This window comes from Egretta garzetta, unplaced genomic scaffold (assembly GCF_000687185.1).
Source record: "Egretta garzetta isolate BGI_Z169 unplaced genomic scaffold, ASM68718v1 scaffold508, whole genome shotgun sequence".
In the NCBI taxonomy this organism is placed as follows: domain Eukaryota; kingdom Metazoa; phylum Chordata; class Aves; order Pelecaniformes; family Ardeidae; genus Egretta; species Egretta garzetta.
The window spans coordinates 131,180-148,026 of record NW_009260609.1 but is presented as its reverse complement, the minus strand read 5'-3'; the positions used below and the strand labels follow the sequence as shown (position 1 = coordinate 148,026).

The 16,847-nt window shown below is 40.2% G+C and overlaps 1 protein-coding gene across 1 annotated transcript; it reads left to right on the top strand.

The window, feature by feature from the left end:
- The first annotated feature begins 73 nt into the window (after positions 1–73).
- LOC104131656 (SERTA domain-containing protein 2-like) lies at positions 74–14,380 on the top strand. The gene is made up of 5 exons (XM_035900392.1): positions 74–924; positions 1,476–1,754; positions 2,216–2,334; positions 4,556–4,647; positions 10,676–14,380. The coding sequence occupies exons 2-5, from the start codon at positions 1,601–1,603 to the stop codon at positions 11,529–11,531; spliced, it is 1,221 nt and encodes a 406-aa protein (XP_035756285.1). The 5' UTR covers positions 74–924; positions 1,476–1,600; the 3' UTR covers positions 11,532–14,380.
- The last annotated feature ends 2,467 nt before the right edge of the window (positions 14,381–16,847 follow it).

Here is a 16,847-nt window from a genome sequence, read left to right as displayed (position 1 = left end):
TCTGCTGCGGCTGCGTCTTAAATAGCGGGGCTGCGTTTGCCTGGGCGAGCGGGTGCGTGGGGCTGAGCCGCAGGGAGGTGCGTGAGCGTGGTCCCTTCTGCGCGTATCGTAAATTCATCTCGCCGGTAGATGCGGTTAATAATTAGCGCCCTGGATAGGCCTGGAATTTTTCAAACTATGTCGGAACAGCTCATTTCCGAAAACATAGGTAGGAGCCCGGTGCAGTGGTTTTCTACTTTGTTTTTGATTCAGCTGAAGAGTCTTTAGTTCAGGCAGTTAACTGCAATATGGAACATACCATTAATACCGCAATTAATGCTATAATCTCAAATTTCTGTAGTGACCCATAAAAGGTAATAGGAAACTGCGAGGGAAGACGGTAAAAGAAAATGAAAGAAAAAATAATATGCTACACGTATAATTCATCGTGATTTACTACTAGTGTCTTCTATATTTTTTTTTTTAACAGATTGTATAAACTCCACCTAGTAACCTCTGTACTTCTTCCTGACGCTCAGCCCCTTGTGAAATCATACAGGGAAAAAAAAATCATAACCTCAACAGTTAATTTAGCAGGAGTCCTTTAAAGTATATAATAAAGGAATTAAATTTGATAACTTCTTAGACTTCAGCTTCTTCAGCAAAAGGTTGGAATTCTACAGTATAATGAACAGTATTAATTTTTTTATCAAATGCTTTTACTTTTTTTTTAAGGTGCTGAAGTCTAAAACTTTTCCACATTTTACACGCTTGTTAGCTTTTTAGGATTCTTTAGTTCTTCTTTAAAATTCTAAAACATTTGTTCTTCTATATTCATTGCACAGAAAATGCCCCGAATGTACACCTCCCCCTGTGACCTAACAGCTACACTTTAATAAACCTCAGTAGTGACCTTCTGAAGTCCTGCTGCTTCAAATCAAATAGGTTGTGAATCTTCGTTTGTCTGGTTTTACTTTTTTCACTTACAAATAGTGTGAATCTCCTTACGATAGGAAAGAAGTCAGCTTCTAGAAGGAGGAGGGAGATAGTAATGTGTTTATTGCTGTGGGTTAGGTTTGGCGTTCTTGCGTCACAGGCATTTTACTGCTGTTTTTTTATTGCATCTGTACAGTTCTGAGATTCTGTAAACGGAGGAGCCCTTTGCTAGCATCAGGCTGTCCGTTGCTATGTAAAATGGACTGTACTCATTTACTTGTCCATCTGCCTAAATGTGAGACTGCCTTTCACTATGTATTATTTCAAGATTTGTAAAATAACATGTAAAGCCTTGATCAGGAAGGACTGTATTTATCTGGATAAGTACTGGGTCCTTGCTCTTGTGGTAAATTTGTGAAGCAGTTGGTTTGCTGTAGTTGCGGGGCGGGGGGTGTGTGTGTATTGTGCACACACAAACATGTTCAATACAATCCAGGCGGTAGGCTGTTAGCCTGTATAAGGGCTTTAATTCTTGGAATTAAAAAACTTTGATTCTTCAGGTGGAATTGACACCTCAAGAGCACAGATGATGCAATTCACTCCACATCTCCTAGCCTACTCCATAGTTCACTGTCACTTCAGCCTTTCCGCACTTCCCAGAGTTTCCAGTGCCTTGATCTAATCCATGATTTCATCCACGTGGTCTCTAGCCAAACTGCAGATGTTGCTTTATGAGAGTTTTGATGAAAATGATGCCACACTGAATATTATATGCAATCATAGGACATCCTGCCAGCTGTCTTCTCATATTGGTTTTGTGTATGCTGAAAATGAGGAAGGTGAGGGAATTTAATAAATATCTTAACTCCTTTTGCAGCCTGTAAGTGTTAGGGGATAATTCTGAAGTGTGCTTTTTTACAGTTTATGGAATTTTCTCTCCTGACACATTTCTGAGTTTATTACAACAGTAAATTGGAAATTGGTGTCCATTAACCCAAAGAAGTATCAATGCAAGTTCTTACCCTAAAGCCTAACACTTAGAGGATCAGCATTCTATTCTGTAGTATTCATTTATAATAATTTCCATGTTTATGCGTTCATAGGTGAAACTATCAGGTCCTCCTATTTCAGTGTATTCATGCACTTCAGTTTTTCTTATTCTGTTTAACTATTTGCATAGGTTTTAGTACAGACAGTTTAAAAAGTTGTATTGAATTGTGTGCTTAATACTTCTAGTTTTTAAAAAAAAAATCATATAGTAATTAAATACTCTGTTTTTTGTTTTGTTTTGCCCCTTAAGTCACATCATCCTACCTCGGTGGATGGCTTGGCCTCTTGAATAGTTCAAGACTCTTGGATGACCACACTTTATGCAAAATCTGGAATCTTCCTGCCTGGACTCCTTTCTGTTTTCTGAGGGTAATTACTTGCATGTTTTTATGAGATCATATCTTATGTGCATAGCACACGTTCTGATAATTAGATGTAGATGTTATTTTTGTGGGTTAGAATGGTAAACTGAAAAATAATTTTTAAAAACGGAGTGCATATTATAAAGTGAAGTGGTTTAGGCTCACTGAATAGTATAAGCTCTTTGATTTGAATATTCTGAATTTCCATTACTTTTTTTTTTTTTTTCTCCTTTATAATGAGGAAGTACTATAATTAACAAAGAATGTAATATGGCCATAAGATCACACTTCTTGGAAATTTGTTAACTAAGGCCTCAATCTTACAGTGAGGTCTGCTGTTCAGCTGCTGGAGTTGAGTGTTACAGTCTTGTCTTGTGAGGAGAAGGCACTTTGGATACTGAAGAAAAGTTGTTGTGTGCTACTCTGTTAGAGAAAACTTGAAGTGATTCTGATTTGGTTATGGAAACATATCCCGTATGGAGAGCTAGAGTAAATGCATGGTCCTCTTATCAGGAAAAGAGAGTTGGGGTTTTGTTGGGTTTTTTTCCTTGGTTGCTTTTACTGTTAATGGTCCAATTTTTCTGTTAAAGTATGGGCGTGCCAGTTGGATATGGTTAATAAGCTGTAAGTTCTGTTATTAATGGATCTTTATTTAGATCACTGTAACCCTAAAATACATGTCAGTGTTATGTAGGTGAATACATCCAGTATCTCTGTATTTGAAGTAAATAGATAGTGTAAAGAAAACGGATTGAGAACTGTTCAGTTGATTAGAACAAGCTCTGAAGAGGTACGTCATTGCATTTGCAGTTCTAATGATCATTTGTCTCTCCAGTGAGATGCTTTGGTGGAACCCTGTTGGTTTGGTTCTTGTTGTTTGGATTCCTTTATGTTATCGTTTAATTACAGTTTAGTTTTACTATGGGAGTTTCTAGATTTGGTAACTCTCAATCATGTGTCAGCCTTTGCTAACTATTATTGATCCTTAGTTTAAATGATTCTCTGCCCTTCTGCTAAAAAAAAAAAATCCACCCAAAATTCCTGGGAAAAAATCTGCTAAGCACACTTTCATTAAAAAGATACACCCATGAGCTTTATTTGTAAATGTGGAACTAAATACACAAGTCTTGAGGGAGAGAGGAAGACGAGTGACAGTGGTTTAGTTTGCTTTCTTTTAAGGATGGAATTTTTTCCTCTGCCTAACACTGGAACTGCCCCAGCAGCTTTCTGTATTAGTGATACATATCAGCTGCTGAGAACAGGGTTTATTTACTGTTGTAAACAGCCCAGGTCCGCTTGTTTTAGCTTGTAGAAGGTACACATCCTAACAGATGTTTAAGATGTGTTTCTGTTTCTTCTCTGGAGTGAAATGTTGTGCTCTGAAGCTTAGCTGTGGTAGCTGTTTGTAAAGCAAAGCTCTTACCAGTACTTTATGAAATAAAATGGGAGTAAGTAACTTAGGAAGATGTCCTTTAAGTGCAGGAATTTTCCAGATGCTGTCAGACATAACATAAAGAGGTTGTGTGTGTGGGGGATCAAACTAGCTTTTAAATCGAGGTAAAACTTACTCCCAAGTGCTTTGTAAACACTGCTTCAGTTCCTAAAATACTAGTGTGTGATACATATTTATTCTCTACTTCCACAAATAGTGAAGTGACAGTCGGAAGGTTATGAATTCCAGACTAATTCTGTGTTAGACTCAGTCTTCCTCTCATTTCTTTCCTGTACTTACTGAATATTACTCAGCCTTCTCTTTATTTTCAAAATGCTGGGAAGGATGTACATCCATAGGTGTGGGATTCTTTCGGTGTGGTTTGGGGGTGTGTTTTGGTTTTAGGTTGGTTTGGGGTTCAGTTGCTTTAGTAGTCACAGACTTCGGTCAGGATTTGGTAACCAAAAAGTTGATGTTAATTCTCCCTTCTTGGAGCACCTATTTTCCGGTCATTTCTGACTCCTGTGAAGAAGTTGTTACAGAGGAGTTTAGGTATGGAAGTAAGCTGGTAGGACTGCACTCCTCCCTGTATGCACACTTTTAGCTATTTGTGCCTTCTCCAGCAGTTACTCATCTTGGCTAAACTGGGGCAGGGCTGGGGGGGTGGGGTGGAAATGGACTTAAATACGTTTTTGTGTATTTTGAAGTGTCTTCAGGTCCAAATTACTGTTTACTTAGGTATTTTCTAAGGTGTTTAATCCTCCTTCCCTCACTTCCTCTTAATTTTTGCTAACAGCCAAGATGTGATGTTACGGGGATCTCCAACACTTGCTGGGGACACCAGATCAGCTACACTATTCTGTGCAGTCTGGCAGCTTACTGTGTTGCGTAAGTCATGTTTAAGTGATCAGTGTTAAGTCCGGATGGGAGGAAAGGATTTATACTGTGTCAGTGAACTGTACCTTTGGCCTTACCTTTTTCTTGTGCGGCTTCTTGTGCGGTCTGTCGGAGGACCCTTCTGTTGTGGGGTTGCTGAGGGTTGAAGAACAACGGGTGCCAGTTGCCACCACAACGTACAGCTACTCCAACATCGGCTGTAGGCACTGCAGCTACCCCAACCCCTGCGACAGACCCTTTGTCCAGTGGGCGTCAGCTGTCCTGGCTGTGCCCCCTCCCAGCTCCTTGTGCCCCTGGCAGAGCATGGGGAGCTGAAAAGTCCTTGACTGGTGTAAGCACCACTTAGCAACAACTAGAACATCAGCGTGTTATCATTATTATTGTCATACTAAATCCAAAACACAACACTATGCCAGCTACTAGGAAGAAAATTAACTCTATCCCAGCTGAAACCAGGACAACATGGAATACTAGTCAAGAGCCAGTCCACCACTTAAAAAAAAACTATTCATGAAGTTGTGTTGCCTAAGCTAAAATGTATGTCGGGTAGGGGAAAGATTATAATTAAAAATAGTATGCAGCATACATCAAATAATTCTGGGAAATAACCATAACTATAGGGATGTTTGTCTTCCTTTGCACTTCCCGCAGATAGATGCATGCTTGTGAAATGTGTGTCCATGGAAGAGAGGGGAGAGCAGGAAATCGGGTTATCAGTCAACATTGGTCAGTCACTAACATAGGTCTACAATCCAGAGGGACTAAGGTTTTTACTGTCACGTGCTTTCTACAGTTACAAGCCAAAAGAGACTCGGGTAGGGAATTACTCAAATCACAATAGCAAGGAGTCTCTAATTTTGATTTTAATACTTAAGTAGTGTTACTGAAAACTAAACAGGCATCTTTCACTCATGAGCTGCTTACACCTATTCACATCTGCTGTTTCTGTCCTACGAGGAAAAGTAATTTATCACAGTCTTAGGCTGAAAAATTCAACAGGAATCAAAAAGATCAAGCAAGTCTGACTTTAATAATATCCTAAAAAGAAAAGCCAGAAGGTACTACTATCAATGAAATTATTTTGACCTGTGTAGTGCAAGCCAAGTACTTCATTGATGATCCTGCTATTTAAACATATTCTTTAATGGTAAATGAATAACTCTTGTGTAGTTGACTATAGTGCTTGTTTTGTGCATGAAAAGTTCATGTTCAGACAATGCTAACTGTGGTGGTCGTGTTTTATATACACTTATTTAAAAAAAACTTCAAAAAGCTTCAAAACTTTACTGAAAATTAAAGCTGTGTGCTGTTCTGAATTCTAAACATTATTTAACTTGCTCTTAGAACCTTTTTTGGAAGGTGAGGAAGAGGAAATTAAGAAGTACTTTGCCCAGATAGAAGTAATTGAGGGTTTTAACATGCTGCATTCTTCTTTGTGACTGTTTCCAGCTGTATTTCCTAACCATGTGTCAGTGGCAGCTGCACTGCACTATCAGACCCTGTGACAGATGGAGCTGTGTTTTTCCTCTGAAATGGTGACACGAGTCCTGTATTGTCCACAACTCATCGCAACGTGAATTTTTCTTGGTAGCCTGGAAAGTTTCTTCTGAGTAGCTGCACGTTCTGACCAGGCCTGTTTGTTTGGTATTCTGTGTGGAGTTGCCAACGAGGGACGTGCTTCTTCCCTCCACGTTTTTTTTCAAACCCTGGTGCGGTGTAGGATTACAGTGCATGGGTGCTTCTTCCCATCTTAGCAGGGAGGAGTTTCTGTGAAATGTCCTCTGTGGAACTGGAAGGAACTAGGGGAACATGCTGTCAGGGGCAGAATTTCGACGTACAGGCTCTTTTGTAGTTCAGTGATATGGATGGAGAGTCTGGCACTCCTAAACACTGAGTTCACTTTGCTTCCTTTTCTCCATATGTGCAAAATAATTTTAATTAAAAAAGCATTCTGCCATAAATGGCCTGTGGCTCAGTTTGTGTTACTATAACAAGAGAAGATGAGAAAATGCCAGAAAAAAATTACTGAGTTGTGGTGTTCCTCATTGTTCTTGGGGTTTTTGTGACACAAGATTCTAAAATAGAGCATCTGAACTCAAAAAAATGTGGTGGTTGAACTTTTTCCTAAAGTTCAAGAAAAGGGTGACTTACATCTTGCTGCTTTTATTATTGAACAGCTATGTGTAGACCTCATATTTGAAATTGGCATAAACTTTTAATTTTTGTTCAGTTTATTTACTTACAAATTACAGAGTTATCAGATTGGCACGTTCCAAAATCCTGTTACTTGATCCGATTTTTTGAGATCTGAGTAGGTTCCTGGAATCAGGCTGGAGTAAGGAGAGTGCAGTTTCTAGGCACCCTTCGAATTTTGGTATGCCCAACCTGCGCTGGTTTGAACAGGCTGATCGAAAGGACTGACAAGCGTGGAGCAGCCACCCAGTCATACAGGGCTGCCTGGGCATGGCGGCCCGGATTGTTGCATGGACTTCTGTTTCTTTTCCTTAGTACCAAAAATTGAAGTGGGAGGAGCACTGCATAATTAAATAATGAGATCAACATCTTACACTGCGAAGTAACGCTATCGAAAGAGAGCATTTGACTGGCCTGTGAATTTTGGGTGTGGGATGTGTGTGTTAACATGCAACGCTATAAAAGGACAAGTTACTTGGAAAATACAGAGTAGTTTAAGGCTATGACCCTCTCAGAAATTCTTGCTCTAGAAAGTAAAGCAAAAGGCCTGATAAAATGTAGATTAGCTGCTAACAAAGGGGCTTTGTATCTTTTGTAGGTCAGCAGCTGAGTGTGTTTGACAAGAACTGAAATTTAATGTCTCCTGTAGCAACCATGACACTAGTAATTTTTAAATCCACTGTGCCAGGGGTACTCTGGTTTTCAGTAGCCTTTTCCAATTTTTTATGTAACCTCTGAAATCATCTAGCTACTGGAGGGAGACTTAGGGCTCCTTGGAATTAGGCGAAAATCATACTGAACAGGCAGAATTTCCAAAATGTAAGACAGAACTACGTGTATTAAAAAACAAAACAAAAACAAAAGAAAACAAAAAAACAAAACCAAAAAACCCTGACATCTAGAGAGTAGGGAGTCGGTTAAGTAAAACATTTGAAGTTGGAGCAAATGATGTTTCTTGCACTTAATTTTTGTAGTTCAGAATGCTGTCATGCGCAAGCCTTGTTACATATTTCTAGAATGCTCTGGGACAAATTTTATGAAGGAAATTTGAGGAATGAAAAGGCTGTCTGCATATATGAGTTTGGAATATTTAATCTAATTAGACTACTGAATGAATTTAAAAGTTAAGTGTTTAATTTTCCGTTGTTTTTGTGAAATTCTGTATCCTAATATATGATAGTTTGCTTGCTCTTTAAGCTTCCTTCCAGAATTTAAATATTAGCACATTTTTGAGATGTTAGAAATTAACATTATTTATATAATTCAAGTAGATAAGTCTAGTATTTCCTGAGTGTCTAATGAAGTGTAAATATATATTCTAAAATATATTAAAAGCAGTAAATTGTTACCAAGTATTCTGAATGTAGAAAATGTCAGAATTACTGTTCCCTGTATGGTCTTCGTTCCCTTGTGAGTGTGAATTTTGATCTGCCTTAATTAGTTAGTGGAGAGAGAAAAAAAAGAAAAAAACCCGCAAACTAGTATGCAGTGTATGGGAAGGATGGTGCTTGGTGAACAAATATCCCTTTTGGTTTTTTATTCTTTATAGTAATGGTATGGGGTAATGCCTTAGGTAGTACACAACACTTAAATGCTACTGAAAATTGAGTGTTTATAGTTTTATTGTGAGTTTTCTATGATTTTCAGACACTAATTTTCTTCATGATATGTTATGAGGTGGTTTATTTAGCAACGGTTTGACTGTAAAGTCCTGTATAATCATGATTTTCCACAGATGGTGTCTAAAATTATCAGTTGCTCACAGCGTTGTCAGTAGTTTGATTGAGGATGCCTGACACACACACTGCCCTCCCAAATACTTATTATATTTGGTGCCTGAACTTTGTATCCAGATTTCTGCTGATTTTGTTTGTAATTGAGTGCTCAGTACTGTCTGGTTCTGTTTGCTCTAAATGGTGTGCTGGGATGGGGGAGCGATGCATGGTAAGTGTGGGGAGATCCCCTAGGTGAACAGGCACACCACATCCAGACACCTTATGTTTTTTAAAGGGGTTCAGCTGATGCTGTGGCAGTTTAGCAGAAAACTTCGGAGTAAAACAGACTTCCAAAGTTAAAAAATTGCAGCACTGGTAAAATTACAAGTAATTAAAGTTTTGTTTTGGTTTTTTTTAATAGTGAATGTGTTAGTAAACTGAACTGTAGGCCAAGCTACTACCTGTTACATAAAAATGCATTCTTAATGACAAATTTGATTTCCTCCAGGTATGTCCCTAAAAGAAAAAGTGGGTGTGATGGAGAAGTCTTAAACTCCTTTACCAACTGTCTGTGTGTCTCTCTGAGAAGTATGCACTGCTTGCTTACTTTCTGTTCCTCCAGAGGAGCACAGTTCTCCAACAGTCTTGTCTAGGCAGAGGGATGTAGCCATGGAGCCCTGCAGTGCTTCCCGCAAATCTGGAGAAATCCCAAAAGTAAAAGAGGCTTTATTCTGCTGCCTTCTCCTTGTCCCCAAAAGTCTAGCAACAGGCTGGCAGCTGCAGCAATCAGCTGAGCAATTGCTGGCAGTGTCCAGTGCTCGCATGAAAAGGAAGTTGGGAGGCCCTCTGCAGCACGCGGGGTCTGGATCGTTGTGTGTGAAGGATCTGCCCTTAATCTGCCACCGGGTGTCTAATTTACAATTGCTGAATTTTTTTTAATTGTTTGGGAGTGAAGTGTCTATTCCATGGACACATCAAGATGTGTGCAATCAAGGTTCTGCTGGTGTTTCCTGTGAGTGGTATACTCCTGTGCTGTCTTTATACAAGTGATTGCATAGTGCTTGTTGTCGCTAATAAAACACTTTGCGTTTTGAATGGTATTTGCAAAGTATCCAAGCATGTATTTGTTTGGATCGCATGTATTTTAGGTGTGCGTGCCTACAGGTTTTTGTACCACAGTGTCCTAAACCTACCATATTTCAATGCAAAAGCACACAAAGCAGACTAAAGCAACCAAATGCTATTTGGTGGGGTTTGTTTTTTTTTTTTAGCTATTTACCAAAATTGGTCACTTTTTAAATGCCATTTGATAGCCTCCTGCTGGATGTCCTTAGTGTTAAATCATCAGCAGGCTATGAATCATCTGGCTCAGCCAAATCTCCTCCCCACTCTTCAGCTAAACTACGCTGTGGAATGGATATAAGGATCCAATGGGAGTCCCAGTTGTTGGCCTTGCTGGGTGGTTCAACTGTGGTAGAACAATAAGTCACCAAACAGGAGGGAAAGAAATGAGTTCTGTAGAGAATTCTCGGAGACACTGAGCAAAACATAAGGAATACCTTAATGAGGTAAAAATGGGTGTTGAAACTAGCTTTAAAGTCTTACCTGCTGTACCTAGCAACAAATGTTAAGATGAAAATGCTGAAATATTCTGTATAGTTACTGTCATCCTTAACATAAGCATCTATTTTATTTCATGTGGACATTCAGATACTTCTCATTAATGAATTTTTGTATGCTATATAATATAAAAGGATAAGAGGCTAAAAAGCTCACCTGTTAAAGATTTTAAATAATTAAATTCATATTAAAAGTAAACCTTAAAACCAAAACTTAGAAGTATATAGCTTTTTTTTAAAAAACAGTTACTATATTTCTTTCATGTTTTCTGTTTAAAAAAAATTGTGAAACAACAGAGCTGGAAAGTGCATCTTCTCAATGAAAGTAGTATCTTGTGGGGGATTTTATTCTTTCTTTCAGTGTTCTGCGGTACTGGAGTCTTAATTTAATCAATACATTGTATGCTACAGACTTCTGAAAAGTGTCTGTGGAGATCTTGCAGAAGAAGCGATGGTCTTGCCCAAGGTTAACTCGTCATTTCTCTCTTTCAGGTTCATGTTGGGGAGAGGTCTAAAACGCAAGCTGAGTGACTATGAGGAGAACATGGCTGGTCTCTCGAGTGCCTTTGATTCCAGTCGAAATCTGCCATATCCGCTTAAGAGGCAGTTGGTGCTTAATATGTGCCTCACCAAGTTACAGACGTACAAAATGCTGGTGGAACCGAACTTGCACCGCTCTGTCCTCATAGCCAACACAGTACGGCAAATTCAAGAGGAAATGAGACAAGAGAGTAACCAGCAGCCAATTAATGTCTGCCCTGGCATTACTCCTAGTTCTCACAGCTACACAGGGATGGAGTCATCTGGGATTTCTCTTCAGTTGCCTTCAGGTATTAGTCAGCAAGAGTCTAACTGTTGCGACTTGCGGTCTGTAGAAGACCCGATTGAAAATAGCCTGCTGATAGTTTCAGATGATGATATGTCATCTGCTATTTCATCTATTCTGAAGGATTTAGACTTTGTAGAAGATATAAGTCCGCCTACTTGCCTGGTTCCTACTGGAGATGACCAGCCAAAGTTTCCAGAAAATCCCAGTCTAAAACTAGAAGATGATAGACAGGATTTGAAGGGAGCTGAATGTGTGTTTGGTTCCTTTGAGATTTCAAATTCAACTAGTTACTTGAAGGATTTGGCAATAGATGATATTTTTGAAGATATTGACACTTCGATGTATGATTCAGACTTTTGTTGCCCTCCGCTAATGCCGCCCAGACCACCATCTCTTGCTGCAGAAGAACCATTGAAAACCTTTCCATCTTGTAATTCTTCTTCAGCGAGCAACATTCAGATGTGTAGAACGGATCTGAGTGAGTTGGACCACATCATGGAAATTCTTGTTGGATCCTGATACTTGTTTTACCCAAAGATACTTTTTTAACTGCCACTTTCATTTGGTTTCAGGATAAAAGCCACTGGAAAAGTTGTAAAGAATTCTTTAAAACACAAACTAAAAATAATTTGTCCATAGTGGGATTTTCTAAATAATTCCAAAACTTGTAAACCAAAAAAGTGGCAGATTTTTTTTTAAAAAAAGAAATATTTATTTATCAGAACTGTGCAATCATCTTTTTCCTTCCAGGGTGTGTGTGGAACAATAGGCACATACCCTTATCACCCCTCATGCCTCTTTCAATAAACTTTTTTATGTGCAATTTTTAATTTGTCAGAAGAATTTACATGCAAAACAAATTTCATACGAGATGATCTTTTACAAAGCCTCCACTTTATTTTTAATATCAGAGTCTATGCCAAGTTGGCGTATGTCAAGTTGCATAGTTGGATTGTGTGGATTGCAGATGCATTACTAGAGATGGGTATATTTTAAAAATGAGACACGCTTTGCTTTCTTTTGGTCAGAAAAGCAGATCAGGACACTTATCAACGAAGTCTCTTGCATTTTCTAAAGCATTCAGAACTATTTATTTTTGTAAATTTTATAGTCTTTCTACATTTTACTACGTTATTTCATCATAGTTCAAATATAATGGAATTCTAGTTGGATGTGTTTAGCACTACCTCTGAGCTGAAATGCTTTAACTCTTTCCAGTGCTTCGTCTAAGACTGCAGATCTTTTTGTTTCTATTTTTTTTTTTTTTTCTGGGGGAAAGTACTTCTAACTCATCAAGCTGATCCTTTGACAGTGACCTAGCTGATTTGTGAAATCAAGGGTATTCAATGTTTTAAAAGTTTTAAGTATTTACAAATGTAATTTATATGTAGATTGTGCAATTTAACATTTTTCTGTCAGTATTACGTGCTTAGATTTTGAATAATCTTGGCGTTCTTTAAATTAAAATTTACTATGTACAGGTAGCTTTTTAATCTGTTTTGGAAAACACTGTCCTTCAACCCTGCTTTCACTACGAAGTTTAAGATGATTTTTATGTGCAATATTATTTAAAAAGGCACACATTTGTATACCTGGCATTGTGGAAAGAAACGCTTCAAACTTAAAACTTCTAGCACCTTTGGAGGATACTCACGAGAGTCAACACTTCTGTATCCTTTAAGAAACAAAAGTTGAGAACGCTTCTTGCTGCACCAGTGCTTGCTGCTCCGAGTACTCCTGAGATGCTCACTGACAGGAGGCGAGTCAGCGCCAGTGGCTAAAAACCGTCCTGGGGGCTCAGGGCTCTGGGGGCTCGGATGCTGGGCCAGGGCTGGAGCCTGGGTGGGCTTTGGAGGCACCGAGGCGACTGCTGCCACGGGTGCTGCCGGTTGTACGGGGGAAGGAGGGGTGCGTGCCTGTGGCAGGTGTGTACATAAGTATATATAAGCGCACTCATTAACCGAAGATGAGATTTGCAGTGAGAACTATTTTTCCGTGAGACAGTTTGGATACTGTGTTTCAGCTCAAACTGAGGTCTGTACTGATCCTTGCTGTTGTCTTCTGAACTACACACTTGCACATTAGTTTTTGGGTTTTTTTTAATTTTAGTTTTTAATTATAAAACTTTTACTCTGTTCTTGAAAGCTGCAGCACCTGTCTTGTAAGAAAATTCGCAGTTGTAAAAGCTTTGGTTTGTTGGTTTTTTTGGTTTTTTTTTTGGTTGGGTTTTTTTTTTGTTGTTGTTCTGCTGAGACTTTTCACGAATGGGGCATAGGCAGAGGAAAAGAAATGTTGCCTGTGTGTTGCATCTCACAGAAGCTGAAATCCTGGCCCTGCTGAAAGGGCCAGGGTGTCACCCAGTATTTCTAGTCTCGACTGATGCTGTGGCACACCTACCCTGTGCAAAGATCTCCCTTTTTTTCTTTTTTTTTTATTTTGTTTTTATTTTTTTCCTGTGACTGTTTTGGTTAACAGTTAGCTGCCGATACAATTTGGCATCCCAAACCAATGGAGAACCAGTTCAGGTCACGTCCTCGCAGCCATCTGGGTTGTTTAGCAACCGAAGGGTATAAATGTATTTATATGCATATATTGTATTGATTCTAATATAAAACTTCTGATCTAAAGTATTTTGAATTGCTGGATAAAGGGATTTGTTTGAAGAGTGTATAAATAGTTCTTGAAGAGGTACAGCTTCAGAATGTACACAGATTGTGCATTGTGTATAGACTACTCTGGCTTTTCCTCAGCCTCTACTTTTATATTAAAGATATGACTGAATAAATCCTTGAAATACTAAGGGCCTTCTGCACTGTGATGAAGCAGAGTTGTGGTTAAAAATGTCTTTAAATTCAGTGATGAGGAATCAATTAAAAAGACCGCATCTAATTTCTTTTTGCATTTGGAAATACAGAATGTTACTATGCAGTAAAGATATTTTGGTATGAGAATTGTATCATGTAGCAAATAGTGGATTTAAGTGTTCACTTACCTTGCAGCCCCTACAGAAATATCAGAGAAGACAACTTGCTTTTCAGCGTTTACATGCTAAAGTTTTCTGTGTCCTTCAGAAATAGATTAAATCGTTGGTAGATGTTTTATCACAATTCAAAATGCCATTTCTGTTCAAGTGCTTGCTGCAAAGCTCTGATTCCTATGGGTTGCTTGCATCACAGTGCCAAGACCATGAACTGGTGTGTCATGCAGTTCGGTTACGTATGGAATTACGTGCAAAGGGAAGCTTACTTTTTAAATATGCACAAACTGATTTGAAAATCCTTCCGTGTAAAATGAAGTTAGAGGCTAGTTGTGGTGGACCTATTTATTGTATGTTTGGAAATAAAAGCCACAGTTTTGCAGTTTAACCATTTCGTGCTTGGATGTCTTCACTATTTGTGTTTTAGAAACAAAACAAAAAAAATGCGGTACCTTGCCACCCTTCATTTGGTCTTTTACTCATGAAGATGTAACATTTTCCCTAGGTGATTGCTTTTACACCTTTTTTTTTTTTTCTTTGTTTTTCCCTCCTTCCTTTCTCCCCAGAAGTAGTGAACACCATGCACGGCTTCACATCCCCCTTGTGCGTCCTCGCCCCGCAGAACAAGGGATGGCCCACAGAGCATTTTTTGCTGGTGTGGTGGTGGGGGGGGATGTCCTGTTGTGAAGAGGTGACAAGTGTGTGTGGTGGCGCTCGGCTGTCCTCTGCTTTTTGCCTCGACTGCCTGGTGTGGTCTGCCCGCCCATGCCGCTCTTGGTGTTGCTTCAGGGGTTGCCGTGCTTGAAAGCAGGCATTGGGTACGAGTGTCCTCGATATGCATCCCCTTGGCACTGCGGACTCGCAGGCTGGTCAGTCTGGGACGAGCGTGCTGCCTCTCGGTGCCGGTGGAAGGTTGTTTGCCAGTCTGGGACGAGCGTGCTGCTTCTCAGTGCCAGTGGAAGGTTGGTTGCCAGCCAGCGCCAATTCAAATCCCACCAGTGGCTTCAGGTTTAAGGGTTTCACCCTCTTCCTGTTGCGGGCCGCTAAAATGAGATCCTGTCTCTTCCGCAGTGAACTTCATGTTATCGGTGGGACTGCTTTGGCAGGATTTCTTCCTGCCTTTTGTCCTGGAGCCTGCTGACTGCACTGTGAAAAGCACAGGTCTAGAAATAACTTTTTAGCAGAAATCTGGTTTTGGCTGTGAGGTGGTTACCGTCGTGGTTTTGGCTGTGAGGTGGTTACCGTCGTGACGTCAGCCCTGTGACTGCATGACGGGGCAGGACAGGACTGACGCTGCGGTACAGACCTGCTGGTGTACTCGTGGGCCTTGGAAGTTCAGCACTAGAAAATGCTGCCTTGTGGAGGTACGCTGCCGCCGAGTCTCCTAAGAAAGTATTTTTGAAGTGCTGCTTTCGGGCTGTGCTGAGACTCTTTCAGGGTGGCGCAGGGTTTTATAACTCACTGATTTTAGCCACGCTGAAAGATCTGGAGGTAAAAGCATGCTGAGCAGCACAGCTCAGCACAGCGCTGGTTGAAAAGGGGGCGAGCTGAGGGGGTGCAGGCGCTGCCCGGAGCGCCCTGCCGAGCTCCCTACTCTGTCTCCTGGAGGTGGGACTTGAAAGACCTCGCTTCCCTGCTCAAGCAAGAGTAAGATACACGAAAAAAAAATAACCTATCCATTAGTTCTGTGAGGAAGATGAGTTACTTAGTTGCAAAACTAATTCTGAGCTGTTAAAACCCAGGATTAGAAGTGAAGAGTTGAGCTGTTACGATGCAGAAGTGTGTCTATGAAAGTACGTATCAGTAAAGCAGATGTCCGGAGAAGCTGGAAGATTTTTGGCTTTTAAGTATTTGCCCAGCATTCGCAGGCATCTTGCCTTGATTGAAAAAGAAAAAAAATGTTGCAACTTCATTCTGTTCATTTTTTCCCCTCGTGAGGAGCCATTGATCCCAGCGGAGCGCTCAGCTGGACTGGCCGTGCTGTGGCACCCAGGCCCTGCCGCGGGACGACAATTCCGGCGGCTCTCACCCGCGCTCCCGTAGGAGCGGAGAACTCCTGCTAGGCGTGACCGCAGCGAGCCCGATGCGCCCGCGGGCTGGGGCCGTGCTCGTGTCCTCCCTCCGCGTCCTCCAGAGCGGATCTGGCAAGTGAAATGCGGATCCACAGAGAGGTCTGGGGTTTAGCGATTAGTTTGAATGCAGCTCATTTTTAGCCAAATTCCCTCTGCTGTCTTAACTGGAGTAGGAGGACTCCAGGAAGTCCTCTCATTAAAAAAAGGGGAGGACTATTAAAACTGATCTTCACTGTTAAAAAGATCAGAGCACTTTTAAACCCTGTGGTGACCCCGCACTTTGAAAAGAACGTTTAAGCTTTTACAAGACTTTGTTCTTTTTTACTTCAAGTCTTCTGTATATGCCCAAGCAATGGTGGGCTTACAGTGTACTTAGAAATCATCCCAGGGTCTGGAATGCACACCCCCCCACCCCCTTTTTTTTTTTAAAATCAAATTCTACATATTACTTGGACTTTAAAAAAAAATAAGTCTACAAACACCAGCAATATGCTGTTGCTAAAACAAAACTTCTGAAAACTTTGCCTTCCTACTTCTCCAATTTTAAAGATTGTTTGTTGAAATAAGTAAGTTCCCTAAAATTCTACTTTGTTATATCTTTGACCAGCACATGCACGGAAATGTTTTCGGTCTTTCACGATGTAGTTGTTCTTTTTTTGCAAAGCCCTTCAGTGTTCCTTCTATGAAGGCAACATCTCGGTAATCACTGCTGATTTGAACTTTCTAAAACTTTGGTCCACGGGTATGTTTTCTCCTCTAATCTCAGTGGAAGAAAAAGGCATTCCT